Consider the following 27,783-nt stretch of genomic DNA (forward strand, 5'->3'; position numbering starts at 1 on the left):
AAATTTTGTCAGCCAGCAAAACTAAATGGTGCGCTAGTGTACGTACGCGAAGCGTCATAAAGCTCTATGTTTGACAGATCCAAAGGCGCTGGACATCGACTATGTATACTACTCAATCGTGAGTAATATAAATAACTCAGAAATTGCTTATCTGAAATGAGTGTGCATGTAGCTCGAAAATGTGTAAAAACTATAAAACTAAAATTTAACTTTGTATCACCTCTTTCAGTTACAGTGTAACTAAACAAACTGACGTTTGAAAATTAAAACAAACAGCTGAAACTTTGAAGGTCGCCGGCGAGTTCTTTCTGTTTTGCTAGCTTTTTTTGTAATTTGTAATTTAATTTGTCTTTAAACCGAAACTCGAAATGTCCACGACGGCACCCACTCGCCCTATGGCATCTTTTTGTCGCCTTTGTTTAACCAAAACCTCCAACAAGGTGCCCATCTTTGGCCAGGACGAGGCCAACGTAATCAACCTGCTGCTGCTGATTGAGCTGGATGTGAGTACCTAACTCGTCTGTTTCTGGTTGACCGGAACTTGAACGGTTTCTTTTTTTTTTGTAGATTGATGCGGACAACGAACCCGATGCTGGTGTGTGCTTCGACTGCATCGTAACGCTGGAGGGATTCTACCAGTTCAAGGAGCAGTGCCACACGAACGATGATTTTCTTAAGGGGCTTCCTACTAGAGACAGTGCCGACGGGAGCGAGGATGAGGGAACGCACTACGAATGTCTGGAGGATGAGCCTGTGGTCGCGAAGTATGAGAGCAGCGACGAGGAAGGACTGGTGAAGGATTACGACTTGATTGAAGCGCTTTCACCGGTGAAAAGTAAGGATTCTCTTGACGAGGGTAAGCCGGATGTGAAGCGAATCAAGGTTGAACCCACGAACCCCGGACGGTCCCGGAGGCCGCCCGTAGCTCGCGATTTCGAACAGGACGAGCTGGAAAAGATCGGCCAGCAGCTCAACATTTCCGCCCTGGACAAGCTGCAGGTCCTGCGCGATTCCTACCCGGATTTCTTCCACTTTGAGCGGGGCAAGCGGTCCGTCTACTTTACGCTGGTGTTCTACGGCGAACGGTACAACTCGGCCATCTACTGCGACGCGTACACCGTGTGGCAGTGCGCCAACCGGCGTCGGTTCCAGTGTCCGGCCCAGGTTAGCGCGACGAACGATTACACCGAGTTTGAGCGCCGGTTCGAGCACACCCACGGTGAGGTGGTGGAGAAGGAGCCTAGTGACCGGTTTACGCCGAAGCAGGCCCTGCCGGAGGTGTTCAAGCTGTGCCGGCAGAACGTGATGAAGGTGGGTTGAGTTTTTGGGGGAAATTTGCGGAAATAACTTTGACTCAATTTCAGAGAAAAGCCAAAGGACGGCTAGCGCATATGGAGAGGAAAATGAAGCACGAGGAGGAAGCGACCAACCTGCGGCGGAACGGGGTCGAGGAAGCAGTTGTAGAGCAAGAGCAAGTGACCCAGGTGTACGACAACAATTCGTTGCTTCGGGTGCTGCGCGATGGAGACAGCGACGGGCAAGAGGATGAATTTGTGGAGTACGATAGTTCGGATAGCGCGTAGATTGAAGATTTTGCTAATTAGTATTATTTTTTATTCTTACATTTAACGTAGAAACAACTTTTTATTAACTCACCAGACTTATCAAAATATGGCAAATGCAAAATACAGTCAGAGCTTAAAGTTACGAAACATATTTTTTAAAAAATGACAAGCATTCAAACAGGTACTCAATCCTCGTCCTCACCCTCCAAGATTCCACTCTTGTGCAGCACCTTGCTCAACACATCCCCGCTACCCTCATCCATCAACCCGTCTTCCTCCTCGCCAAGATCCCAACCTTCTTCACCCCGGCTCAGTTCCAGTTCCATCTTCTTCCGCTCCACACTGGCGTTCCGCCGTTGGGCAGTTTTCTGAGCCAAAATCTGCCTACAGATCCGGAAAACCTCCGGCAGGGCTTGCCGCGGTGAGTATTCCTCCAGACCCTTTCGTTCCTCCAGTTCGCCGTGCGAATGCTCGTAACGCCGCTCAAACTGGCTGTAATCGTTCCTGGCCACGACCAGCGCCTTGCAGTTTTGCTTCCGGCGGTAAATACACTTGTAGTACGTGTACCGTTCGGAGTAGGTCGCCGAATTGAACCGTTCACCGTAGTAGACGAGCGTAAAGTACAGCGAACGGGGTCCTTTTTCAAAGTAAAAGTAATCCGGGTAGGAATCGCGCAGAACCTGCAAATCGGCGAGGGTTGGTCCGTCGGAGGGACACTTTCGAATCTTGAATTTAACGCAATCGCGTTCGACTTCGTCCGGATCGAGCACCGATGACTTCAACCGTTTCGCACCCTTCTTGGACCTTCCAGCGGGAGCCTTCCTCTTCAACGTGGACTCCTCAAGCCCGTAGTAATCCTCCACCAGTCCTTCCTCTTCGCTGTCCAGAAAGTCACACTGCATGCGCGGTTCGTCGACCGCCTCGGAATCGACGCTGGCCTTCGACGGAAGTGTCTTGAGATATTCGTCGTTTTCGTGGCATTGCTCCTTGAACTGGAAGAATCCCTCCAGCGTGACGATGCAGTCGAAGCACACGATCGCGTCACGTTCCTGGTCCGGGTCAATCTAAAAATTGTAAGCGAAATTAAAACAAAACCCTTTTTCAAAAATATTACACAAAAAACTTACATCCAGTTCAATCAGCATCAGCAGATTGATCACGTTGGCTTCCTCTTTGCCGAAGATCGGAACTTTGTCTTTCGTTTTTGTTAAACAAAGTCGACAAAGCGAATCTTGATGCCTTTCTTGAGACATTTTGCAGCTAAATGCAAGTAAAAAACGCCAAAAACTAAATTGTTAGAAAATTCGCAGTTTTCTTCTCGACGCGCACAAAACCGACCTGTTTGCTTTGGTTTGAGCCAAAAAAAGTACCAAAAATAGATTGCACGTTGAGTGGAAACTAATCATTTTTGAATAAATTCCTTGATAAATTCTCTTTCGCCATGCACGCTCAGAAAAACTTAAAAAAATGCGAAAAATATTACACGGAAACTAAAAATTGGATCCTAAAATGAAGCTTAGGTTGCTGATATTATTGTTTACAGCGATAAAGCTTATTTTTCTGAGTACAATGACCTTTTGTACGACCACAAAGAGATTAAAATGGATTTTTAAATCCGTTTTGAAAAATTAACCTCGCGGTCCTTCTTGACAGAAAAGTTCCTACTTGACAGCTCGTTCCAAGGGGACCATAGTTGATCCATCGAAAAATGTTGTCTTGTCAATTTTTTGTCTGCATTCACGCAGAAAAATAAGGCATATTTGAATCAACAAATCGTTTTGTTGATTTGAAAATCATGATTTTCGTTGAATCAACGCTAAACGTCAAAGCAGCTTTATCAAAACAACAAAAGATGTTTGTGAAATTGAGAAAATCAAGGTTTGTTTCAACGCAATTTTTTTGTTGATTATTGTGGATTTAGCTCATAGCTGGATTTTCTGGCATCTTCTCACGGTCATTAGAAACGGTCGTGGATAGACCTAGGGGTTCCCAGTTGGAGTGAAAAAATTCAATTTATAGAAAAAATATGGATTAAAATTTTGCCTTTTTATCACTTCTCCGACATCACACCCTTACCAAAAATCATGATTTTTTGAGTTCCAAATCCCACTTTTCATACGAATTTTTGAGTTCAGTACAACCCATATAACCATAAAAATGGTTATATGGGTTGTACTGAAAAATTCGTATGAAAAGTGGGATTTGGAACTCAAAAAATCATGATTTTTGGTAAGGGTGCAGGAATAATTGTTTGAACATGCTCGAAATTTTTTTCATTCGGTCGGAAAAATATTATTTTTCTTGAAAAAACTTTCATTTTTAATCACATGATCACCCCTAATTCTGGCTCGATGCCGCCATCATGCGACCGCGTGCTCCGTTTGTTTGTCAACAAAGCTGCAGCTGGATGGTGAGATGAAATGAGGGGGGAAGAGATTTTGACATTTTTATGCCCGCATCTGGCCCGCCGCCTATTCCGTCGGTTGTTGAGCCACCGGTCGTTTCCAGCGACCGAGTCCAGCTAGGAACTGATCGTACAATATATTCAACAAAAATTTTGATGATTCAAACTTCGTACAGGCTGATTCTACAAAACATTTTTCTGTGTGTTAAAATGAAAAAAAAGTGATCAGAAATGGTTTTTAATCGTGTTTTTTACCGTTGTACAGTAGTTATTCGGTAACTGGGCTGAGAACGTAGCCCAGTCACCGAATGTTGCTCGTTAACTGGGCTGAACAAAAAATAACGAGGGGACCACCGATGCATAATATTTTTCAGATGAAATATAAAAATAAAAGTTACTCAAATTTATTTACAATGCTTACTTTTCATATTTCTTTAATTGTAACTTGAAATTAAACAAAAGTAATTTTTTTTTTATCGAATATGATTTTTGCATCCATTAACCCCTCGATCATTTTGGTTTGTTTTGGTTTTTTGACGTTTGTCTGCTTTTTAACTGGGCTATGGCCCAGTTAAAAAGCAGCCCAGTTAGACAACGCCCAGTTACCGAAAAACTACTGTAAATAAAAATTGACATAGGGCTTTAGTACCCAATGTGAATTTGTAATATGAAAAACGTATGTACACAAACGATATTTTAATAGGGTCCTAAAGCCCTATGTAAATTTTTATATGCAGCGATAAAAAACGCGATTAAAACCCATTTCTGATCACTTGTTTTCATTTTCGATGAATCAACTATGGTCCCCTTGGAGCTATCAAGTATCACCTTTTCTGTCAAAAAGAGCCAAGATGTTATTTTTTTTAATTGATTTTTCAAAGCCTAGTCAACTCAATTCGAATTCTGAAACGGAATTAAATTCGAACCGTATATAAAATCCGTGTTAAACTCAACAACTGGTTCCGTGCACATGCCAGTTATGAGCCAATACCAAGGGGGTGGTGCCAGAACAAAGTGACAGTAGACTCGCCCGTCACCGAAGCCTTACTAGCCCACGCAGTTGTATTCGTGAGTAGCCCCTGTCTGAAACTTGTCCATGCGTTAGTATTTGTGACTAGCCCCTGTCGAAATTTTCTGGTGTTTAGTAGTGTAGGTAATGTTTTGGTTTCATTAAAATGATTAAAATGGCAGCCTTAAACGCTAGTATGGAGATCGGAAGGCAGCAGAACAAAGGAGAGGGAGCGCTTTCTTGGGGCTTTTCTTCACCCTCTCTGGCTTGCTTTCGCTGCCGCTGCTGTCCATTTGCAATTTTTCTTTACCGGTTCCTTCCTATTGTGCATACACCGTTTAACCCTTTCGAGCCTGATGGGTCATATATGACCCAAATATCAAAATTTCCAAAACTAGCCTATAATTTTCGTATGGTCATAAGAATCATTTTCCCATCATTGATTAAAAAAATATTTTTTTGAAAATTCAGGTCTGAAAGGGTTAAAGCAGTGTACGCACCCACTGAGAATTTTGGCGTGAGCCTCGAGTCGATCGAGCCCACGGGGATGCTTCGGCTGTCATCTGCATACAATGTCACTGAAGCCTAAAAAGTACCAAAGTTTTGGTGTCTAGTGTCATAATTATGGGGAGTAACATGACGAAAAGGGCGCAAAATCGAAAGGACGATAATATTTTTTTTCTTTATTTTTGTTTCGTTAGTTAAAATGAAATTAAATGTGTATTATTATCCGGGGCAAATCGAGACACATGGGGTGAATTGAGAAGTGATTTTAGCAATGTTTTTGCACAATATTTGAATATTTTTTAATTTGTTTCAGTAGGTATAGACACAAAACGACAAAATTAGTTTCTAAATTTGAACTTTTATGTCTAAAAACAGCTGTTCGGGCTTTCTTGTCGAAAATTTACCAACACATTCAAACCACGGGGTACCATGGAAGTTGGTTTGTTTGACTCAAAAACATGCTTTTTGGTAAAGCCCCACAACGTTCCTAACAATGGGCTTCCCTGTTCGTGGACTCGCTCTTAAGGTTTCCCAACAACATGGTTGAGCTCAACCGCCTCAAATTGTAGATTTAAATTAATATTATGATGATCTGTAAGTTCATTGGCCAAATATGAATTTGCGGAAGACATTTCAGAGGATTTGAAAAAGACACCTGCTGGGAAGCTTTGCCTGAGACCTGATGCTAAACATATATTGTTGTTGGCGGCATTCCATGGTTTATTTTAATGAAAAGAATCAATATGAGCAGCTACAGGATTATTTTCCAAAAAATTAAATAAGACTTATTATATTTTGATTTGTGACCCTCTGAAATGTTATTCCCGAAATAGCGCCACCAAACATTTGGTGGCGGCTTCAGCAAGCTACGTTAGTATCACGGGCCTGATCGAGCCTGAATCGAGTCGAGGCTCGAGCCAAAATTCTCAGTGGGCACTTGGTAAGGCACTGGCCATCTTTTGAAAAAGTATCAGGACGTATTAATCACTACCCGCTGGAAATCAAATGCCTCGATCGGCCTTCGTCAGCCCGATTTTATTCAATCATCAGACTGATCGGGCCGTCAGTGGGAAGCTGTGTCGGCCAACGGACAGATTGGACGGAGGGATTGAACGGCCCGGTACGAACACGAAACGTACGCTGGAAACTTTAAATATTTTACTATAGTATAAGTGATAATAAGTATACTAAAATTATATAAGTATATCTAGAGAAAATTTTCAAAGCAACCTCTGAGTCATGGGATTCCAATGCAGATAGTACCTACTTTTTGAAAATTTAATCGAGATATACTCATTCTTCCCCATCCTTCTCTAATCACCTTGTGTTCTTTTGAGCATCTCCTCATAAACGTCAATCTGCAATTTCTTCCAAACAGCCAGCGACTGTAAAAAGTTTTTCGAGCTGAAAGGTCGATATGGAATTGACGGAGAGAAGGATCGGAATATCACAGGAGTCCGTAAGGCTTCATGTGAATAATGAACGACGCCAATGAATCGGTATGTTAGGAATATAAACGAAGCAACTAAGAACGAAACATTATAGAGTATTTTTGGAACCAAATCGTCTATGATGTGCAACAGCACCCGAAAAACCATTTGAATCACCAGAAATTCGCTGCAAGTTTTTTGATAACAAAACTCGAAGATGCAACTGTAATTGATTCCCTTGAAGACATCATTCAACGCCAGCGGAATTAGACATGCCAGCGTGCTGAAGAAGCTTTCTCGGCACTCTCCCGTCAACGAAACTTTAGCCAAGGCAGGGCACTCGCACCAGGTAACCAGCTGCATACGAATATCGAATGGAAACGCAAGATTTGAGAACACGGCTAGGTAGGTTTTTATAATTTTCAATAATAAATTTTGTTATCATGATTTCCTTCTTCACAGTGCTGCGGACAAAGTCAGGTCGGCAGTCGGTGCGATGATTCACAGGTATGGGCTGCATCTGAAGCAGCGATTTTGGCGAAGTGGAATCAACAACGCTGAAGCCAGACACAGTGCCGACAACGTCTGGATCTCCAACTCAAAGCCAGATTTAGTCACCAATTAGAAGCACTCGAAATAAACTGGGGCCAGTGGGTGGAATGCTCACTTTCATCGCTAGGTTCTTGAAAGATTACGGTAACCTAAAGAACCAAGTTTACTAAAAAACCAGTGGTCATTTTTTGAAGTTTAGCACGGATATCTGTTATGGCAACGAACAAGCAACTTTTCGGCTACCATTAAATAAACATATTGATTACAGGATTTCAGGATTTCAACCATTTAAATTGAATGTTCTGGTGGCAAACGATTTACGTTAGAACGGTTCAAATGTAAAATGATATCTCTTGTTGGAAATTTTTAAGTGAGCTTCTCGGTGAAGTCCGTAAAAGAAGAGTTACAATAAAACATTTTGGTTATCAATAAATGTATGGTTCCAACAGGTTTCGACTCAAGTTTGGAACGAATTATCATTAAAAAAAAATCTACGACAGGAATGTGATTTTTTTTAATGATAAATGAGACATTTGTATAAAAGAAATTTATTTCAAAGGTATCAATTGATTAAAACATTGGAAAATGCCCAGCTAATCTTCGTCACTATCTAAAACGCCACTTTTGCGCAGGGCTTTCTGCAATGACGCTCCTTCCTGCTGGTTATCGATGTACTGATCTTCTTCATCCGAAGCGAAATCCTCCTCGTTGTTATCTTCCGTTGCATTTTGAAAGCTGCGCCTCAAACCAGTTGTTTCCTTTCTTTTGGCCTTTTTCTGAAATCAAATTTAACTTAATAACTTGGTTTGATTCATGAGGAATTCAGTCAAAACCTACCATCATCGCTTTCTGCCAGCAGATCCGGAACACTTCCGGCAGCACCTGCCGCGGCGTGTACAGATCAAACTCTCCCTTTTCCGGCAGATCTCCGTGGGTGTGCTCGGACCGCCGCTCAAAGGACGCGTAATCGTTGGTCACGCGAACCATGGCCGGACAGCGATAGGCACGCCGGTGGGCACACTGCCAGAAGGTGTACCGGGACCCGTAGATGGCCGAGTTGTACCGTTCCCCGTAGAAGATCAGGTTGTAGTGCACGGAGCGTGGTCCGCGCTCGAAGTGGAAGTACTCCGGGTAGGACTCTTGGAGCTGGGGGAGTTCGTTGGCCGTTGGTTCGGGGATCTGTGGAGTTTCGAGCTTTTGACGTTTCTGAGGGGGTTCTTCTGGTTCCGGTTTTACCGGGGTCTCAATTTTGATTGACTTTTTCGGACTGGCCAGAACCTTCACTGTAGGTTTACGAACTCTTGAGGATTTTCTGGTGTCAACGTCTGGATCTACCTTTACGGTGATGATCTCTTTTTTACCTCTTGACTTCGTTACCGGAGGCTCATACGCGTCCACCACCAGTCCCTCCTCTTCGCTATCGCCAACTCTACCGCCAGCTTCCTGAACCTCTTCCAAATAGTCACATTCTAGAGCTTCTTCATCCAACTCGCTGGCATCCGAATCCTCGGCACAGCTCTTCGGTGGCAGTGTCTTCAGGAATTCGTCGTTCACGTGGCACTGTTCTTTGAACTGGAAGAATCCCTCCAGCGTTACGATGCAGTCGAAGCACAACACGGCATCGGACTCTTGTTCGGGGTTGATCTACGGAGTAAAACGGTGGGATTTTCTGATATAATACTAATATTTTCTAAATCAATTATTTATGAGGAAAGCGAAAAACAAAACATCAGCTGGAATCAATAAGTTTTATTTATTCAAGAATGTAAAATCTTATAATCATTCACCACCAAGCATCATCCTCATTGAAATCATCGTCGCTATCCTGCGATTCGCTATCGTTCGACTGTTTCTTGGTTGGTTTCTTCTGTTCCGCTTTCTTTGACTTCTTCTTATATTTCCGGAACAATCGCGCGTGTTGATGTTGTCTTTGGACCTTTTTCTAAAATAAAACAACGGAAATAATAATTTATTGTCGGAATTATATAAGCGTGCAATTTTGACAGACATTGAACAGTCAACAATGAGGTAACGCACGCAACTGTCAAAATGCAGCTCAAAGAGCAAACGTCAACCTACCTGCTCCACCTTGCGCCAACACTTCCGGAAGATGGTCGGAAGCGCCTGCCTGGGCGTCAGCAGAACCGGCATTATCTTGGACTTTTTCGGTTCCTGCTCGTCGTGGTTGTGCTCCAAGCGGCGCACAAACTCCGTGTAGTCGTTCGTAACGTTGAGCACGGCTGGACACTGGAACTTGCGCTTGTACGCGCACCGGTAGTAGGTTTTTTCGGGCTCGTAAACGGCGGAATTGAAACGCTCACCGTAGTAAACCAGCGTGAAGAATTTTGCGTGTGGCTTCTTTTCAAAATGGAAATAGTCTGGGTAGGAGTCCTTCAGCTTGGGCAGATCGTCCTCGGTCGGTTCGGGAGGGCGAAACTTTTCCTCGAGAGCCTTGCTCTTCTCAATCAAGTCAGTCCTCGGGCTGGAAACCGGCCTGGCGATTTGTTTTCGAACGCGTGACGATGGTTCGGCGAGGAAGATATTCTCTCTCCTCGAAGTGATGAGCTTTTCCGGCTGCATCTGGGTAGCTTTGGGAGTTTCCACCTGCTTTTTGAGGCTTGCAACCGAAACCTTTTTCTTGGCCATGCTCGGCAGTTCAACAAACTCCACCAATCCTTCATCTTCACTGTCACGAGTATCGTCGCAAGCCTCTTCCAAGAAGTCACACTCCATGGCGGTCTCATCCGCGTCCTCCTCGTTAGCTTCCGAAACGTCGGCATGGTCCTTCCACGGAACCGTCTTCAGGAATCTCTCGTTATCATGACATTGCTGCTTGAACTGATGAAATGCTTCCAGCGTTACGATGCAGCTTAAGCATACAGCAGCATTGGCCTCGGATTCCGGGTCAATCTACGGAATAGAGATGGGAACAACCGATTACTGATAATATCACCTTCGCAAATTAAAATCGTGCATATTCCATTCCTTAGATAGCCATAACCCTCAGTTGACAGTTTGACATTTACCTTACCTTAATGTTGAAAGGCATTGAACTACCTTAATTCAAGGCCAATCAACATTGAGGTAATGCAAACTCTAACTCGTAGCTGTCAAAATCAAGCTTCTGAGCAAATATAAACTTTCTTGCATTTTAACTTAAAAAGGCCAACCGAAATACAATCAACTTTATTTTTATTATTTTGTTAAATTCAAACACTTTAAAAATAGTCATCTTCTTCTTCGCCACTCTCCAGCACTTCATTATCCGTCAAAATTTTCTCCGCAATTGCTTCCTCAGCAGCTTCATGGTCTTCATCGCTTCTCAGTCCCTTCTTCGAGTCTTTTGCTTGCTTTCTTTTGATCTTTTTCTGCAATTTAAATCAAACATTTACAAAAACAAATCAAAACACGCTATCCCACCCCGTTCCTACCTCCTTCACCCTGTGCCAGCAGATCCGGAACACGGTCGGAAGTGCCTGCTTGGGCGTGAGCAGCTCCGGCTTCCCCTTCGACTTCTGATCGCCGTGAGTGTGCTCGAAGCGTCGCTCAAACTCGGTGTAATCGTTCGTGACGTGCAGCAGCGCTGGACACTTGAACTTGGACCGATGCGAGCACTGCCAGTACGTATAACTGGGCCCGTACACGGCTGAATTGAACCGTTCGCCGTAGTAAACCAGATTGTAGTAAAGGGAGCGAGATCCCCGCTCAAAGTGGAAGTAATTCGGATAGGAGTCCAGCAGTTTTGGCAGCTCGTCTTCCGTTGGTTGTGGACCGGGAAACTCGGGAATCTCCTGAACGGGCTTACTCGGCTCGGTGAGTTTTTTCTTGGGACTGGGCTCCGGCTTAGCCTTTTGTCTTTGAACGCGTGAGGATCTCTTGATATTGAGTGGGTCTTCAGCTACCTTAGCGACTTTCAACTGTTTTGCTTTGCGGATCTCCTTCTTAGACTTCGGCGAAACCTTACTTTTTGCCTTTTTCTGAGGTTCAACGACCTCCACCAGCTCACTGTCACCAGACTCGGCGCCATCATCTTCCTCTTGCAAAATATCACACTCCATGACATCCGCGTCTTCTTCCTCCTCGCTAGCTTCCGTATCTTCGGCACTGTCTTTTGGTGGAAGCGTTTTGAGGAATGAATCGTTAACGTGGCACTGATCTTTGTACTGAAGGAACGTTTCCAGCGTCACGACACAGTCGAAGCATAAAACAGCGTCGGACTCGGTTTCGGGATTAATCTACGGAAAAGAGACGGAAACAACCGATATCACTGATTGCGGCACTATTGTTTTTATTTCAGTTTAGATTTATTTATGAAACAAAAAGGTAAGAAGTAAGGAAGAATCAGAAATGCATCTACCTTCCTTATGTTCCTCAGACATTTTCTTTGAACAGCCGCGGAAGTTGTCGGTGTGGTTTCCACCACAGTTAACACATTTCACGCTAGGCTCGGGATGATCGCGGCGCTATTTAGATGGACAACCCTGTTGACACCATCGAGTCGACCTGATCAGCTGAACCCCTTTTCGAGCCTGACCGCGCGCAGCTATCAAAGCTGCCGAACAACAAGTGCGTTTTCATCATCCGTTACGTTTGCAGGCGGTCAATGAAAATCTTCAGATTTTGTTAAGAGAAACTCTGCGTTTTTCTGCCAACATCAACATCAAATATATAATACATAACAAAAAGAACTTATTGAACTCCATACTTGGAGATCATGTAACTGACGAGGGTAACTTGGTCCAAGCGAGTCTTGCTGGTCTTGAACCTGGCGCTGTACTCGGAAAATGTACCATAGCTCAACCGAACTGTAGAGCACCTCCCCGGCTTCCACCTTCGTGGCTCCACCGTCTCGGAAGCCACTACTTCCTTTGCTGCTTCCTGCGGATCGAGAGCGATCCTTCAATTTTCCGTCCGGAACTACGCCCAGCAGCGGAGGAAACTCCGCCGGCGTGAAAGACGGAACTGCTGGACTCTGCTTCTCCGCCTTCCGTACCAGTGGTTTTGGTTTCGATGCCTGCTGCCGCCGCCTCATGAAATTCGCACGCTTGGGGCAGCTGCGGTCCGTGGTCAGCTTGTAGCCTGGCTTGGTTGTGCACGACGACATGACACTCTTCGCGTAGCTCGAATTCTTTACGACTAGAGGTGATGGTTTCTTGGCAACTGGAACCGGCATGACGCCTCCTTTCCCGGCTGGGTTAACATTGTTGTTGTTGTTCTCCACAAGCGGACTGAACTTGTTGTTGAGAAGATTCTTTTCTTGGCTATTTCCGACAACGACTCCGTCGCTGGTCTTCTTCCGCTTCCGCGTTCCGTTTACGATACGAAATTCGTTCCCATGGTAGGATTCAACACTTGGTCGCGCAACGAAAACAACAGAAAAAAAACAACCGCCTGCTTACAGCTGTCAAAACCGACTCGAACCTGAGGAACTTGTGAAATTAAAGAGAACAAGAGTTTTAACTGTCACGATCGTCACGATGACAGCTGCGCACGAGTTCGAAAGGGGTTTGGCCGATTAGGTCGGTATCCCTTCTGCCGAAAAAGATAAAATTATTAAGAGGGATCTCTTCAATTATAAAATAATGAGTTTCCGTTGAATTAACCAACACACAATTCTGAATTTATTTCCTTATAATTTAATCATCAAATGATTCAACTTCAACATCATTCCCTACAACTTCAATAAAGTCCAGCTCATTCTGTAGCGTTTTGTCCTTGCTACTATCGTCAAGCTGTTCGTTGCATTTCATTTGTAGTTTTTTGTCAACAACCTGAAATTGAAAACAATTATTTGCTACAGGAGCTTAAAGAAAGCCAAGCACCTCCTACCTTCTTCACCCGGTGCCAGCAGATCCGGAACATGTCCGGAAGTGCCTGCTTGGGAGTGTACAGCAGCACCTGTTTCCTTGGCTTTTGGTCAGCGTGCGCGTGCTCGTACCGTCGCTCAAATTTCGTGTAATCGTTCGACGTATGAAGCAAGGCTGGACATTTGTACTTTTTCCGATGCGCACAGTACCAGTATGTGTTCTTGGACCCGAAGGAGGGTGAGTTGAACCGCTCACCGTAGTAAACAATGTCGTAGAACCGTGTATTGTGGCTTCTTTCAAAGTAGAAGAAATCTGGATAGGAATCTTTTAGCTTTGGCAGCTCGTCTGCGGTTGGCTGTGGTCCGGGGAAGTCTGGAATCTTCGGAACAGGCTTCTTGAGGACAACCGGTTTTAACTTTGAACGAGCCACGGGCCTAGGCTTGGGTTTGGCCGGTCGTTTTTGAGCACGTTCCTTTTTCTCGCGCGTGACCTCCAGCTGTTTGACCTTTCTCTGTAATCCAAAGCAAACATGAGCAACATAGAAATAATTACGAATGTCAAGCAAGTTCTACCTCTTTAACTTTGTTCCAGCAGATTCGGAATATGGTCGGAAGAGCCTGCTGGGGAGTAAACAGTTCCGGTTCTCCCTTAGTTGGCCGCTCACCATGGGTATGCTCGTAGCGTCGCTCAAATTCCGTGTAATCGTTCGAAACGTATAGAACGGCCGGACAATCGCACGTTTTCTTCCACGCACAGAACCAATAGGTATGTAGGGAGTTGTAAATGGCTGAGTTGAACCGCTCACCGTAGTAAATCAAATCATAGTAAAGCGAGCGTGATCCTCTTTCAAAGTGGAAGAAATTCGGATAGGAGTCTCGCAGTTTTGGCAAATTGTCTTCCGTTGGTTCAGGACCGGAAAAATCCGGAATCTTCTGTGGGGGCTTTTTCGGCACAACCACAACTTTCTTCGGACCGGACTTTGGCTTTGTCTTTCTCTTCTGTGTTCTCACCACTTTGGGGATTCGAAGCGGATCAACTTCGCACTTCTTCTTTGCCACCTTAACCACTTTGTGAATCACCTTAACGGGGCTTGACCCACTCGGATGATCAAGCTCCTCCACCAATCCCTGCTCTTCACTTTCACGAGATCCACCGCCATCATCCTCGTTATCATCCTCTTCCAAATAGTCACACTCCATAGCGTCTTCATCGTCCTCCTCCTCCTCGCCAGCTTCCGAAACTTCGGCACTGTCCTTCGGTGGCAGCGTCTTGAGGAACTCATCGTTCACGTGGCACTGATCTTTAAACTGAAGGAATGCTTCCAAGGTCACAACGCATTCGAAGCACAAGGCCGCGTCGGGTTCCGTATCGGAGTTGATCTACGGAAAAGAGACGGAAACAACCGATTATTGGTTGTGGCACACTTCAATGTGATCGTGTAATTATAATGATTTAAAACTATGATTCACCACTTTTCAACAGACTGAGATCCTTAACAGTGTTTACAGAACAAACATTAAAAATCAAAGAAAGAGTAACGATTTATTCACAAACTAAAGCTATTACTAGTCTATAATTGAGATTGACTTCCAAAACATCCTTGAACTGATTCTTGTTATTACTAACGTTTCCATGAGGAAGCCCTCGCAGTACGATCTCGTGTGGTCGCTTATTTCATCTATCGTGCGTACAGAACGTGCAGATTTAAGCTAAGAACAAGATAGTCCATTGCGACGCAGAACGCTGTGCCAGTTCGATTTTTCCATCAACTGTCAGTCGAACAATCTGCAGCGGTTGCTTTGTTCAATGGTCGATTACTGACCGGCTATGATGACAGGCGCAAAATTTTGCGTTTGCGTTCAGGCCTGACGGACAATCTTGTTCTTACCTTTACTCTCATAAGCGGAACCGGTTGTTGCGTTTGAAACGGAATTAGTTTATGATTCAAGTAGAATTCGCGTTCAGAATTCGAATTGAACTGGCAGGGATGCAACACATTTGTTGGTGTTATTGTTAGATCTGACAGCTGCGCAGGCTGTCGAAAGGGGTTCGGCCGACAAGGTCGATTTCTTCAAACAAATATTTAAAAGTGATTGTCAGTTTCATTTAATCAAACAAATTTCAATTTATTTCCTCAAATTTCAATCAGCCCATGTAAACGAATCATCACTGTCATCCGCTTGCTCTTCAACGAAGCTCAACTCTTCCTCAACCGGTTCGTCGTGAATATCGCCAAGCCTGTACTCTTCCGTCAAAATCTTATCCTTGCGTAACTCCTTCAACTGTAGTCTTTTGACACTTGTCTGAAATTGTAGAAACAAACATTTGCAGAAAAAAACGAAAAACAAACAAAATACCATTCAGCTCCTACCTCCTTCACTCGGTGCCAGCAGATCCGGAACAAGGTCGGAAGTGCCTGCTTGGGAGTGTACAGCTCCACATTTCGCGTTGACGGTTGTTCACCATGCGAGTGCTCGTAGCGTCGCTCAAACTCGGTGTAATCGTTTGTCACGTGAACCGTGGCTGGACACTTGAACTTTCTCCGATGTGAGCACTGCCAAAAGGTGTAACGGGACCCGAAAATGGCGGAATTGTAGCGCTCCCCGTAGTAAACCAGGTCGTAATACAGAGTGTTGGGGCCTCGCTCAAAGTAAAGGTAGTCTGGATAAGAATCCTGCAGCTTGGGTAGCTCGTCTTCGGCTGGCTGTGGACCGGGGAACTCCGGAATCTTCGGAATGGGCTTTTTCCTACGCGCAGCCTTTATCCTCTCCCGCTCAGCTTCAGCTTCAGCCTTGGCTTTAGCCCTTTGAATTTTAAGGCGTTCCTTCATTACGCGCGACATGGCAACCCTTTTGGCTTTTCTCTGAAATCCAAAATAAACATTAGCATCAACAAAACATGAACAAATGCCAAGAGACTTCTACCTCTTGATTCTTTTTCCAGCTGATTCGGAACATGATCGGAAGAGCCTGCTGAGGGGTGAACAGCTCCGATTCTCCCTTAGTTTTCAAGTTCCCATGCGTATGCTCGTTACGTGGCTCAAAATTCGTGTAATCTTTAGAGACTTGAAGCACCGCAGAACACCTGTATTTTCTCCGATGCGCACACTGCCAGATGGTGTTACAGGTTCCGTAAATGGCCGAATTGAACCGCTTGCCGTGGTAAACCAGATCAAAGTACCGAGACTTTTTCCCTTTTTCAAAGTGAAAGTAATCTGGGTAGGAGTCTTGTAGTTTCGGCAAGTCTTCTTCCGTTGGTTCTGGAAGTTCTGGAAGTTTCGGAATTTCCAGTACGGGCTTTTTCGGCACATCCACAGTTTTCTTTTGACTGCATTCTGGCTTTGCCGTCTGTTTCCGTAGACATTTCGTGATATCGAGTGGGTCAATTTCAGTCATCTTCATTGGACTCAAACTCAACGTCCTTTTCACCGGTGATCTTGGAGGTTCAAGTTCCGCCACAAGCCCTTCCTCTTCACTGTCAATTGTTTCGGAGCCATCAGCATCATCTTCATCCAAAAAGTCACAATCCATAGCATCCTCATCTTCGTCCTCCTCCTCCTCCTCCTCCTCCTCCCCGCTAGCTTCCGAATCTTCGGCGTCGTTCTTGGAAGCAACTGTTTTGAGATAATGATTGTTTACGTGGCACTGATCTTTGAACTGGAGGAACGCTTCCAAGGTCACGATGCAATCGAAGCACACGGCAGCATCGGGTTCAGAACGGGAGTTAATCTACGGAATATAGGAGGTAGAAACATCCTGTTACTGTTTTAACCCTTTTTACACAAGCAAGAATTAGTGCGCAAATTCACGCAGTATTCGAGAAAATGGGGGAGAGAATGTTAGTAGTATATTGTAATGTAAATATTGAAACAACCTTACTTGGTAGTTCGAATCAAAACAATTTATTTCTCCAGAAATTCGTCTATTATTTAAAAAAAAAACGAGACAAGGTCAGTTTTGTGAAATTTGTCACGACGTCCGAATTTTAACTGCGCGGTCGATTTTTTGAACAACTCCTGGAAACGTGGCATTCTCCACTGCGACGACACGTAGCAACTTGTCCCGCGTACGTTGCGAGTGTACTGAGCTTGCAATGTACGAAAGGGACGGGTTTAGAGAGCTTCCTCTTCAACACCCGCACCCGATTTGGAACATCAACAAACATCATCCCTAATTGTGAGTACTTCCCCGGATCCACGACACGGCTTCGGCGAACGTGGTGATCTGTACACCATTCAGAAGATCCTGAATCCGTTGACTTGGTGGTGTTTTTTTTGGCTGCTGAGTCCGCCATCTTGATTAGCCCGCAATGGCGCAATGCAGCTGGGTGCTTCTCAGACATCAGAAAACTATCCGCAGACCTTGCTCCACGATGCGCTGAACAATTTACTGTTTTCGGGCGTTCCAAAAGGACGCTTAACTTCACAATGAACGGAACCAAACTTTGTAGAAAAACCATTCGGCCCTGTCTGAATATTTTTGAAAAATTCAAAGTGCACGTGTTTCTGGGGACTCCAAGCTTCATGCTTCCTCTCGAGTTAAGCCTGCGCAGAAATTTTGTTGGTCGGTGTTATTAAACCCTCTGAGAAAATTAACTCCGTGTTTCACACACTTTCACTTTTAATTTCTTGATTCGTGATTGCAACATCCTAGGTGATGCGAGCTGTCAGTTATGGTATAATACAATATAACATTAAATTCACTCAAACCCCGATGGTTTAACACCAACTGTTGTGAAACGAACGAGGTCACTTTTTAGTTTGACACCCCTTTTACACGGAGTTCACACACACTACCAAACGTTTGTTTTGATAGTGTGCATGAGCGCCATGTAAAAAGTGACAGTTCGTCACTTTTTAGGTTGACTTTGACCAACCAACGGGGTACAAACTAAAAAAGTGTCAAACGCAAAAGTGATCAACCATCGGGTGTTGAGTGTATAATAAAAATATTTTGGTGTTTTTTTTTTCATAGGGTATTTTAACCATTAGTGGACCCCCTAGTAGAGCCGAAGCACATTTTTCACAAATTGTCAATATTTTAAGCACTTTTTCATAACCCTTTGTACAAAACAATGAAATCTGAAGTCTTTTGAACAATTTTGACTATTTGTTCCATCAGTTATTTGTTTTTGAGCAGAAAAATAGTTATTTGAAAAAAAAAAGTTTTTTTTGCCTGTTATGGACCCCCTTTTCCTATAGTGGACCCGGGTCCATAATCCGATTGTGGACCCGGGTCCACTATAGGCAAACTGTTATTTTTATACCAAATTCAGCCGATTTTTGATGTTTTGATGCATGGTGTAGGTCCAATGATAGATATAATGAATAAAAGATGGATTTTGCTCACTTTCATCATAAGCAAACATGTTTTGTTAACAAATTTGGCTTTAAACAAGGAAAACACCTAACAGACATTTAAACACATTTTTTTCTGAAAAAGATCAGAGAAAACGTTTTAAAAACTACTTTAAAAATAAAAATTATAAAAAAAGTAATTTTGATGCATTTTTTTCCATATTAATTACATAAACGGTTGACCGAAACTAAACAATAGATTTGTTTACAGTTGCCGATAAAACCACGCACGTTTATTTAAAAAAAAGTTTTGTTATTGATTTATTATTATAAAATATCATTTCAAACTGCAATTATGATGCTTCAGTTAAGTACAATTAACTATAGTTTTGATTAATGTTTAATTCTTATGGCTTCAGCATTTTTGGTACTTTTAACATGAAAACAGCTATATTTATACTCATAATTGAAAAAAATGCATTTAGGTTGATTACAACAAGTATTTATTGTATGTTTAAGAGAAACTTTTGCTTAAATACACAGTTTTCATCATTTTCGAAGATTAAATTAACAGGGGTCCACTTTTGGAAAAGTTTGGATTTTCGTTGTCCTATATTGGACCCCCCTTATTTTTGCTCGAAAATGAGCAGTTCTTCGCTTTATTTTAGTAATGTTCCTTAAACTTACATTATTTCGACTTGCTGAAGTTAAATAATCAGTCAAAAATGATTGGATAGCAGGGTTGTTAAAATATCAAAATATCAGCTCTCAGCAACTACAATTATCTCGCCTGAATATTCATACCTCAAATACAACTGCTCTTCTCTCCTCATTGAAACTCTCAGCGCCGAACATAGCCGAACACGTTTTCGTGTTTACCCACTCGCGATTGACATTTTCCTTTTCTCTCTCATTCTCGTTTCCCCGATCATCCTACCGCAACAGCGTTTAACCACAAAAGCCGCCACAAAACCAATTTTGCAAACGCAGTTTAACGGGACGTTATGCGTGGTCGGCTCCTAATCGCCATCTCGCGTTCTCTCATTGCAGTTTTCTGAGAGATTGAGAGACTCAGCAGTGAGAGCGCACAGTCGAGGAAAAGGGGAGAAGTGATAAAGAGAGAATGACATCGCTGGGAATCACGAGACACGAGAAGAGATCTCACAAGCTATCGAGAAATTAAAAAGAGAGATGTGAGCCGGTAACATGGAGTTAAACTTTCGCAACTGTCATGGTAAACTTCACCGCAGCTTGACAGAAAGTTTAACTCCATGTTGCACTTTTAATTTCTCGATAGTGACGGCCGCTATACTCTCGGATATTTTTGGCGCAGAGATAATCTGTTGATAGCTTTTCTATCACTCTTTTGCAACACTGTTGGATAGTTAATTCAATAATAAAATATAAATGCTGTTTTGTTGTGAAAATGCTACACTGAAATAAAAATCATGATAGTCGCTATGAGTTTCGCATATAGATTTTTGCAAAATGCTTCTGCACATGAACGGCATTTGCCCCGCATATAAACTGTATAAGCACAGCATATGCATGGATACGAACTTGATCTATGTTAACGCATATAAAATATATGTGCACGGCACATGAACGGTATATGCAATGCTCACAGAATTGAATTTGCATTCACTTAAAACATATATCAGTAAAGTTAATGATTTTTATGATATTTTTCATTTGATTTTCAATAGCAATGCATTTAATTTTTATTTAGTATTCCTTATGATATTTATTTTTCTATTTTAATTTTCTTTCAATATTAATTATTTACAATACTTATAAAGATGCTGCTAACAAAGGTTGTTTTTATATTTAAACGCACGTGTTTTTTTTCTTTAATTTACATTCTAAATAATATACTTTTAACTAGCAATCACGGTCGAAGGCGGGAACTTCTTTTGGCAGGGCGTTGGCAGCATCGTTGCGTCGTCGCTGACTCGCTTTGCTGTCAGGGTACACTCGTTGAGTTGGGCCGCCGAATCGCTTCTCCACCAGGTCACCCAATGGTCACCACTCAAATTGCAGTCGATTGAACTTGAACCCGCCGAACAGCAACCGCCCAAACCGCCATGGACGCTTTCCCAACCCCTCCGCCATCGCTAGATGTAGCAACTTGCCCGGGTCGGGGAAGATCTTGTGGGTTACGAGGTAGCGTCAATCTTCGGTGAGGAGTTCCGGGAGGAGGTCGTGTAGTTCGTTGCAACTCCTCTCCAGAACGAATCCTGGGCGTTTCCGGCCGCAACTGACAAAGGTCCTTCGTACACCGGGTCAACTTGGCGCCAGCTGAATTGACAAAAAAGGTAAAAGAGATTTTTGATCTCCCTTCCCATTTCCAGCGGCCGTGTCCAAGCTTTGCATGTAACAAAGCACCCCAACCAAAACTCACCCTTGGTCCAGGTCCGATAGCAGATCGTTGGCCGCCGGTGTTGGCGCAGGCTGTGACACATCGAGCGTTGAGGATAAGCCGGAAGCCGGCGAGTGGTTCGAAATGGAAGACGTCGATGATCTTTGTTATCTACATAAACAAAATCACAAAATAAATCTTGCAGCTCAAATCAAACTGTCTGTTGTCGCACCTGCTGTCCCGATAACCTCCGTACTCTCCACCTCCCCCGGATCCGCCGAACCGCATTCCAACTGCCGCGACCAAGGCCGCGACGATCGCAGACTCTGGAGAACATTCCGGATTCTTGCAGCTGCGTTTTTACAAGAGGCAAGCTGGGTCACCGAAATGATGCCGTCGGATCAAACGGACGCCGGTCCATTCACTCTGCTCCAGGAAATACTAACCAGCAAGTTAACCAGTTTAAAAAAACACTTTAAGAAAATTTCGGGAACGTGCTGCAAATTATGCTGATTTCCTAGTTTTCGCCATCTTGTTTGAACAAAAGCATTTATGCCACGATTTATGCACACATTCGAGCTCGCGTACATAAATGTTGTGAACATTGCATATAAGTTTTATGCGTAAAAGCATACTGCAAAAATCTATAGTGTCGTGAACATACAACTTATATGCGGTGCTCATAAAGTGTATTTGCGTGAACCACATTTTTTATCATGCAGAGGTCAGATACAGTTATGTGAACTATGCATATAAAATGTATTAACATTGCTGTTTAAAATCGCATGTAGGCATATGATGTTTAAGAGGACGCAGTCATGAAAGTTATAACGCTTATTTAAAAATCGTTTATGTGCAGCTTGCATATAAAATCAATCATGATTTTAGTTTCCGTGTAGTGGCCATGGCTGATTTCAGATGTCGAACTCAAAACACTTATTTTGGTGAAAAGGACGATTCAATATCAGTCAACATTGTTTTAAATGATGCTGAACATGCCAAATAAAAGATTTGTAGACAACAACACGCTTAAAATTGTGATTTTATAGAATTTTTCATCAAAAACCCTTCAGAGGGTCCACTATAGGAAAGGGGTCCACTAATGGATAACGTACCCTACAGCACAATTTATTCGTTTTTAATTTCGTTGAATTTGAAAAAAGTGCGCGTTTGTTTGTTTGCCGTATTGTAATAGCACCTTGAGCAATATCGCCATTTTTTTATTTCAGCAAAAAATCTATTCGTGCTGTTTTGTTGATTTCCTGGCCACCTGGATTTTGGTAAGATTGTTATAAATAGAATTTGTAATTTGAAGTTATTTGTTGAAGTTTACGTCCCTCGACTTTTTTTTCAGTATCGTAAACTGGGGTGAGATTGATAGCCCGGGGTAATATAGATAGAAATTAGATTTGGCCACTAATTTGGATCTATTTGGATACATCCAATATAACAGTAATATTTTTGCATATATGTTCGATAATAAGGTAGCCCTTAGTGCTAATATACTCAAAATTCTCAAAAATGTTGAGCTATGAATTTGACGGGCATTTGAAAACCCTATCAATGTCAATCCAGTTTACGGTACTGTACTACGGAATTTCACAAAAAAAAAATCAAAATATTTTTGATCGTTTCCAGACATGCTAAATGATTTTAAAAGCAGGAAAATGCATTTAAAATTGTTTTCAGTCGATTATACTTCTAATTTCTTTAAAATCTACAAGTTTTTTGAAAAAAAATATTTTTGTCACCTGATTTTTCGCACCGATTTTGAAGGGGAGAGGGGGGGGGGGGGGTTGCGGTTTCAAAAACACCCAAAAAGCAAAAACTGAAAATTTGGTTTATTGGACCTTTTTTAAAAAAAACTCCAGATTCCCCGGTCACGAAATTTTCTAGCAGAGCTGGTTCTGTTAGAATCCTGCTAGAACGGTGGAACATTTCTGCTAGAATTCTGTAAGAATATCCAGCTCTGTTAGAGCTCTGCTAGAATCTTGCAAGAGCGTCGTGACTGGGTTTGAGCTACAATTCTTTGGAAGATTTACGTAAGAATCCTGCTAGAACGCCGTGACTGGGTTGATGAGCTTCCACTGGCTACCTAAAAACATTACTCCCATTAAGTACTCACTTTTGGGTACGCGAACACACTGATGCAAAACGTTATAACTGACTCAATCGAAGTATTCGTGTAAGCATTTCCAACCGTCAACCGTCGCGCGCAATCAAAACATAAACAAACACTTAATGAATCAAAAAGTTCAGCAAGAAATTTTCGATTTGATTTTCAAATTTGCACCAAATTACTATTGAAACCATAAAAAATGTCCCCCGCCAAGCGCTTGGCGTCATTTTGCCGCCTCTGTCTGATCAAAGCGGAAACCAGGGTGGCAATTTTCGGCCAACAGGAGGAAGCCAACTTGCTCAACCTGCTGAAGCTGATCGAACTGGACGTGAGTAGATATTTCGAGCGGGAAGTGGTTCCACGGATTTGTAACAATTCAATTTGTTTGGCAGATTGACCACGAGGTCGAACCGGAAGCGGTTCTCTGCTACGACTGCATCGTAACGCTGGAGGGCTTCCACCAGTTCAAGGAGCAATGCCACACGAACGATGAGTTCCTGCGGACACTGCCACCGCGGGATAGTTCGGAAGGGTCGGAGGAAGTCAGCGAGGTGGACGAGCAGGAGGAACCGGACTATCTGCAGGAAGACGATGTTGCAAGGATTGTTGACAGCGAGGAGGAAGGTCGCGTGGAGGACGATGATTTGTACGAGGAACCGGCGCCGAAGAAGAGGGGATTGAAGGAGACTCCCACCAGCGCGAAACGGTTGAAGACGTCGGAAGATCCACTCGACGTCAGGCAATCCGGCCGCGTTCGGAAACCTACCGCGAAAGCGTTGGCCAGTCCTATTAGGAAGACGGTTCCTCCAAGAATTACTCAAGCGAAGGCCGCTCCGGTAGAAGCTAAGCCAAAACGCAGAAAACCCGAACCGATCAAGATTCGAGAACCGACAGCGGACGAACTCCTCCCGCTCAAAGACTCCTACCCGGATTACTTCCACTTTGAAAAGAGTCCCCGCTCGCTGTACTTCACGCTGGTTTACTACGGCGAACGCTTCAATTCGGCCATTTACGGCGCCTCGCAAACGTACTGGCAGTGCGCGTACAAGCGCAAGTTCCGCTGCACGGCCGTCGTGCACGTGTCCAACGATTACACCCACTTTGAGCGCCGCTTCGAGCACACCCACGGCGAACAGCGGGAAAACGAGAGCGGGCTAGAGTTGTTTACGCCGCGGCAGGCACTTCCGGCCGTGTTCCGGATCTGCTGGCAGAAGTTGATGGAGGTAAGCGTTGGAACGTTCTGCTTGAAATGAGCTTAGTAAATAACAGCAACTCTTTGGAAAATTTCAGAAAAAAGCTCGACAACAAATTACAGTCAGAGTGAAGAAGGGAAAACCAGCAAAGAAAGAGCCGGAAGTGGAGAAGGTCGAGAAGGAGGAGGAGGAGCAAGTGGAAGAAGATTACGTTTCCGAGTACGAAGAGGTTGAGGTTGAAGAAGATGACGGGGCAGATTCTTTGCTGAAAATGCTGGAGACTGACCCAGAAGATGAGGAGGATTAGGTCGAAGAAACATTTGTTAAATTTAAACCTCTTGGGTAAAATAAACCGATTTTTTCGTCACAAACAACTCACTAAAATTTCAAACATGGTAAATGCTTCTACTTACTTTAACATAACTTTTACTGCTTGGACAGCTTCTGGATCATGATGCGGTGGCAGTAATGTCGGTTCTGGGCTGCTTCACTCGCTGCAGAACTCTAACACATTTCAGATCATTCTCCACAACTGGTTCAACCGATTCCGAATTAAACATCAACATCGCCGGATAACAAGACCTTAAGGTCTTATGGAGATCGAAGTAGGACGACATCCTCGACTGGATAGCGATGGCCAGTTCTCCAAGAAACGCGTGCAGTTCAGGTTCATGCGTCTTCACCACACTCTGTCAGACTTCTACACTCCATCGTAGATCGTTCGTAGCACCTTCCGTTCCAAGACTCCAAAGGCACGTTCGTCCTCCTGTCGCGTCCTCCAGGTCCTGGTCCGATCAGTGTTTTGTACATCGTCAGCTTCGTGCGGCGTTGCATTCGATTCGATGTGAGGGTCTTCCGTAACTCTAAGTACGCACGATTCCCAGCAAAAATACGAGACCAGCGATCACAAGTACACGAACTCGCTCACCTCCTCCAACTCATTATCATTCACAACTAGAGGGGTGAGGCTTGGTGGGCCGACGTCCTTTGAACCACTTCTTGCTTGCACCTTTAGTCGGGTGTAGACATCTTTCACCGTCTCCAGGTTTCTTGCCACAATGTAGAAGTCATATACAAAAGCAAGCAACTGGTAGGTTCTGTTCATGATCGTGCCCTCAAAAACTATGCTGAAAAGCGCACAGGATAAGCCATCACCTTGCGGCAGCCCTCGACGTGATCCAAAGGGTTCCGCTAGTTCCCCTGAAACATGCACGTGACACATCACACCATCCAAGGTAGTTTTGATCAGCCGAGTCAGTTTATCTGAGAATCCGTTCTCTTGCATAATCTGCCATAGCTGTTCGCGGTCGACTGTATCATAGGCCGCCTTGAAATCGATGAAGACGGCAGAGGACCTGGGAGAGGATTTTGTAGACCGCGTTGATAAGCGTGATGCCACGGTAGTTGCCGCAGTCCAGCTTATCGCCCTTTTTGTATATGGGGCACACGTCACCATCCTTCCACTCCTCCGGTAGCTTCTCCTCCTCCCAGATCTTGGAAATCACACAGAGAAGCGCCCTCCTCATTATTGGAAGAGCTCACCGGGTAACCGGTTCGCTTTAGGGTTCGAGACGGAATGAACAAATAACTTGCTTGTCATACGCACCTTAACTTTGACAAAGCTTGCTTTGCTTCAGTTTGACAATCTTACACTTGCTTCAAAAAAGGTTACAATTAGCACTAAAGTGATCATAATTTTTGAACCAACAAAGCATCACTAATGTACAAATTTGAGGTTAGAATCAGTAAAAAAATAGCTGCCGGAACTTTTCCGGGCCACTTTAGCTACATTGCATGGTTTAAGGTTTGCTGGAAGTGTCGATAAAATCAAGCAAAACATGTACAGACTGTTTGATTGCAAAATTTAATCCAATTTACATTAATTTGCTTGACATGTCGAAAACATGATTTGTTTACATTTATCTTGTTAAAAATATGTGTTTGTGCAAGTGACGTCACCAACACCGTGTTTCCAACAAGCCCTATCCACCACACCTTATTGGCAAACGTCACTGCCGCAAGCCAAACCCCCCCTCAAAACAACCATCGAAATTTCTTGAAAGATCTTGGTACTCACGCTCAACTCGATCAACGCCAGCAGGTTGGTCACATTCTCCTGATCTCCGCCGAACACGGGCACTTTGCTCGCCGTTTTCGTCAAGCACAGACGGCAAAACGACGCCAAACTTTTCGGCATTTTGGCTTTTTTTTCTCCCCCAGAGCAAAAACACACGAAAAATTCACTCGCACGAAAACACCTTTTGCTGCCGCGAGCTGTCAGACACGAATGAGAGGGAAAACGGAAAGTGACTCGGGAGTTAACACGCGCTGCACGGTTTGTGGGGGGTACTCATTTGATGGGTTAAATTTTTCTGTTTTTAACTTGGTACGGCGTACACTGTTGTTGAAGGATGTCAAGGTTGTGATGGTGTTTAGACACGAAAAGCTGACTTATTTTGATCATACACGCAAAACGGACATTAGGTATAAATTCCTAATTTTTAGTATTTTTTGAACTTATGTTCTAGCTTGTCAAATTATACCTAAAAATTAGTATTTTTTTCTTCCTAAAATTTAGGATTTTTTTAGAACACTGAAGTACTTCTTAAAAATTCCTAAATTTTAGTATTTTTTTTAGTTCTAAAATTGCGATTCACGTTTTGACAAGTCAAAACAAAATAATTTCGTGGCTGTGAGTTGGTGTTCCGCAGTGCTGCTGAAAACTTAGGAACTTTGGCAAGGTAAGTTTTGTGCAGGAAGAAAAGTGGTTCTCCGGTTCTGCACGGAGAACGGAACCCGGAGCATCCTTGTTAGAGGAAGTGTGGCTCGCGTGCTTGTGGAAGAGGAGGAGGAGGAGGACGGAACCTTCAACTCCCGGCGGAATTAAAAAAGCCGCCTCTTCCCTCTCGTGCTCTGGAGGACGGATCTCGGGACGGATATTTGCGGAAGAGCTGGAAAGGGGAAGAATAAACGGACCCCAACCGTGGGGATTGTGCGACCGTGGCGATTGTGTGAATGAAAAATTGTATCGAGTTTGAGTTTAACGAACCAATTTTTATCTTTTTGTGATTTGGTTGGACGTTGCGGGTGTGTGTATGTATGCGTTTGTGAAAGTGCGCGTGTGTGTGTGTGTGTGTGTGTGTGTGTGTGTGTGTGTGTGTGTGTGTGCGCTCGTGTGTGTATGAGAGACTGAAAGTGAGTGGGTGGGGGTAGACGAAGAGAAAGAGAGAAAGAAAGAGAAAGTGGGAGAGAGAAGAGAAGAGGGAGAGAAAAAGTGGGAGAGAAGAGGGAGTGAAAGAGAGCGAAAATGGGAAAGGGAGAGAGAAAGTAGAAAAGGGAGAGAAAGGGGGAGTTTGTGAGAGGAGGCTGGAGGGGAAGAGCGAAAGAAAATGTGGGAGAGAGATAGGGTGAGGGTAGAGGAAGAGAGAGATAGGAAGTAAGGGAGAGAGAAAGTGGGAGTGAGAGGGGCAAAGATGAAGAAAGAGAGAGATAAGAGAGAGAGTTGGAGAGAGAGTAGGAGATGGAGAGATAGTAGGAGAGGG

General features: G+C 43.7%; 5 protein-coding genes across 9 annotated transcripts; 2 read left to right on the forward strand and 3 right to left on the reverse strand.

Annotated features, from left to right (window-relative positions):
• Nucleotides 1-273: 273 nt before the first annotated feature.
• On the forward strand, nt 274-1,707 carry LOC6034276. The gene is made up of 3 exons (XM_001844564.2): nt 274-503; nt 568-1,311; nt 1,365-1,707. The coding sequence occupies exons 1-3, from the start codon at nt 369-371 to the stop codon at nt 1,581-1,583; spliced, it is 1,098 nt and encodes a 365-aa protein (XP_001844616.2). The 5' UTR covers nt 274-368; the 3' UTR covers nt 1,584-1,707.
• On the reverse strand, nt 1,607-2,909 carry LOC6034277. The gene is made up of 2 exons (XM_001844565.2): nt 2,693-2,909; nt 1,607-2,629 (listed from the first exon to the last, which is right to left on the reverse strand). The coding sequence occupies exons 1-2, from the start codon at nt 2,816-2,818 to the stop codon at nt 1,751-1,753; spliced, it is 1,005 nt and encodes a 334-aa protein (XP_001844617.2). The 5' UTR covers nt 2,819-2,909; the 3' UTR covers nt 1,607-1,750.
• A 5,144-nt stretch (nt 2,910-8,053) lies between these two features.
• LOC6034278 lies at nt 8,054-26,524 on the reverse strand. 5 transcript variants are annotated; one of them, XM_038253231.1, is made up of 4 exons: nt 26,319-26,524; nt 13,847-14,653; nt 13,297-13,785; nt 13,055-13,238 (listed from the first exon to the last, which is right to left on the reverse strand). In XM_038253231.1, exons 1-4 carry the CDS (start codon nt 26,436-26,438, stop codon nt 13,104-13,106), a joined length of 1,551 nt encoding a protein of 516 aa, XP_038109159.1. In that variant the 5' UTR covers nt 26,439-26,524; the 3' UTR covers nt 13,055-13,103. The 5 variants fall into 5 exon arrangements, with proteins under 5 accessions (XP_038109161.1, XP_038109160.1, XP_038109162.1 ...); XM_038253230.1 differs by lacking the exons at nt 13,055-13,238; nt 13,297-13,785; nt 13,847-14,653 and adding exons at nt 15,371-15,577; nt 15,646-16,137; nt 16,199-17,002; XM_038253233.1 differs by lacking the exons at nt 13,055-13,238; nt 13,297-13,785; nt 13,847-14,653 and adding exons at nt 8,054-8,243; nt 8,305-9,111.
• LOC119766888 lies at nt 20,377-21,037 on the reverse strand. The gene is made up of 2 exons (XM_038253235.1): nt 20,972-21,037; nt 20,377-20,868 (listed from the first exon to the last, which is right to left on the reverse strand). Exons 1-2 carry the CDS (start codon nt 21,030-21,032, stop codon nt 20,600-20,602), a joined length of 330 nt encoding a protein of 109 aa, XP_038109163.1. The 5' UTR covers nt 21,033-21,037; the 3' UTR covers nt 20,377-20,599.
• Nucleotides 23,042-24,602, forward strand: LOC6034282. The gene is made up of 3 exons (XM_001844570.2): nt 23,042-23,376; nt 23,441-24,271; nt 24,339-24,602. Exons 1-3 carry the CDS (start codon nt 23,248-23,250, stop codon nt 24,546-24,548), a joined length of 1,170 nt encoding a protein of 389 aa, XP_001844622.2. The 5' UTR covers nt 23,042-23,247; the 3' UTR covers nt 24,549-24,602.
• Nucleotides 26,525-27,783: the final 1,259 nt, after the last annotated feature.

This window comes from Culex quinquefasciatus, chromosome 2, assembly GCF_015732765.1.
Source record: "Culex quinquefasciatus strain JHB chromosome 2, VPISU_Cqui_1.0_pri_paternal, whole genome shotgun sequence".
Classification (NCBI taxonomy): Eukaryota; Metazoa; Arthropoda; class Insecta; order Diptera; family Culicidae; genus Culex; species Culex quinquefasciatus.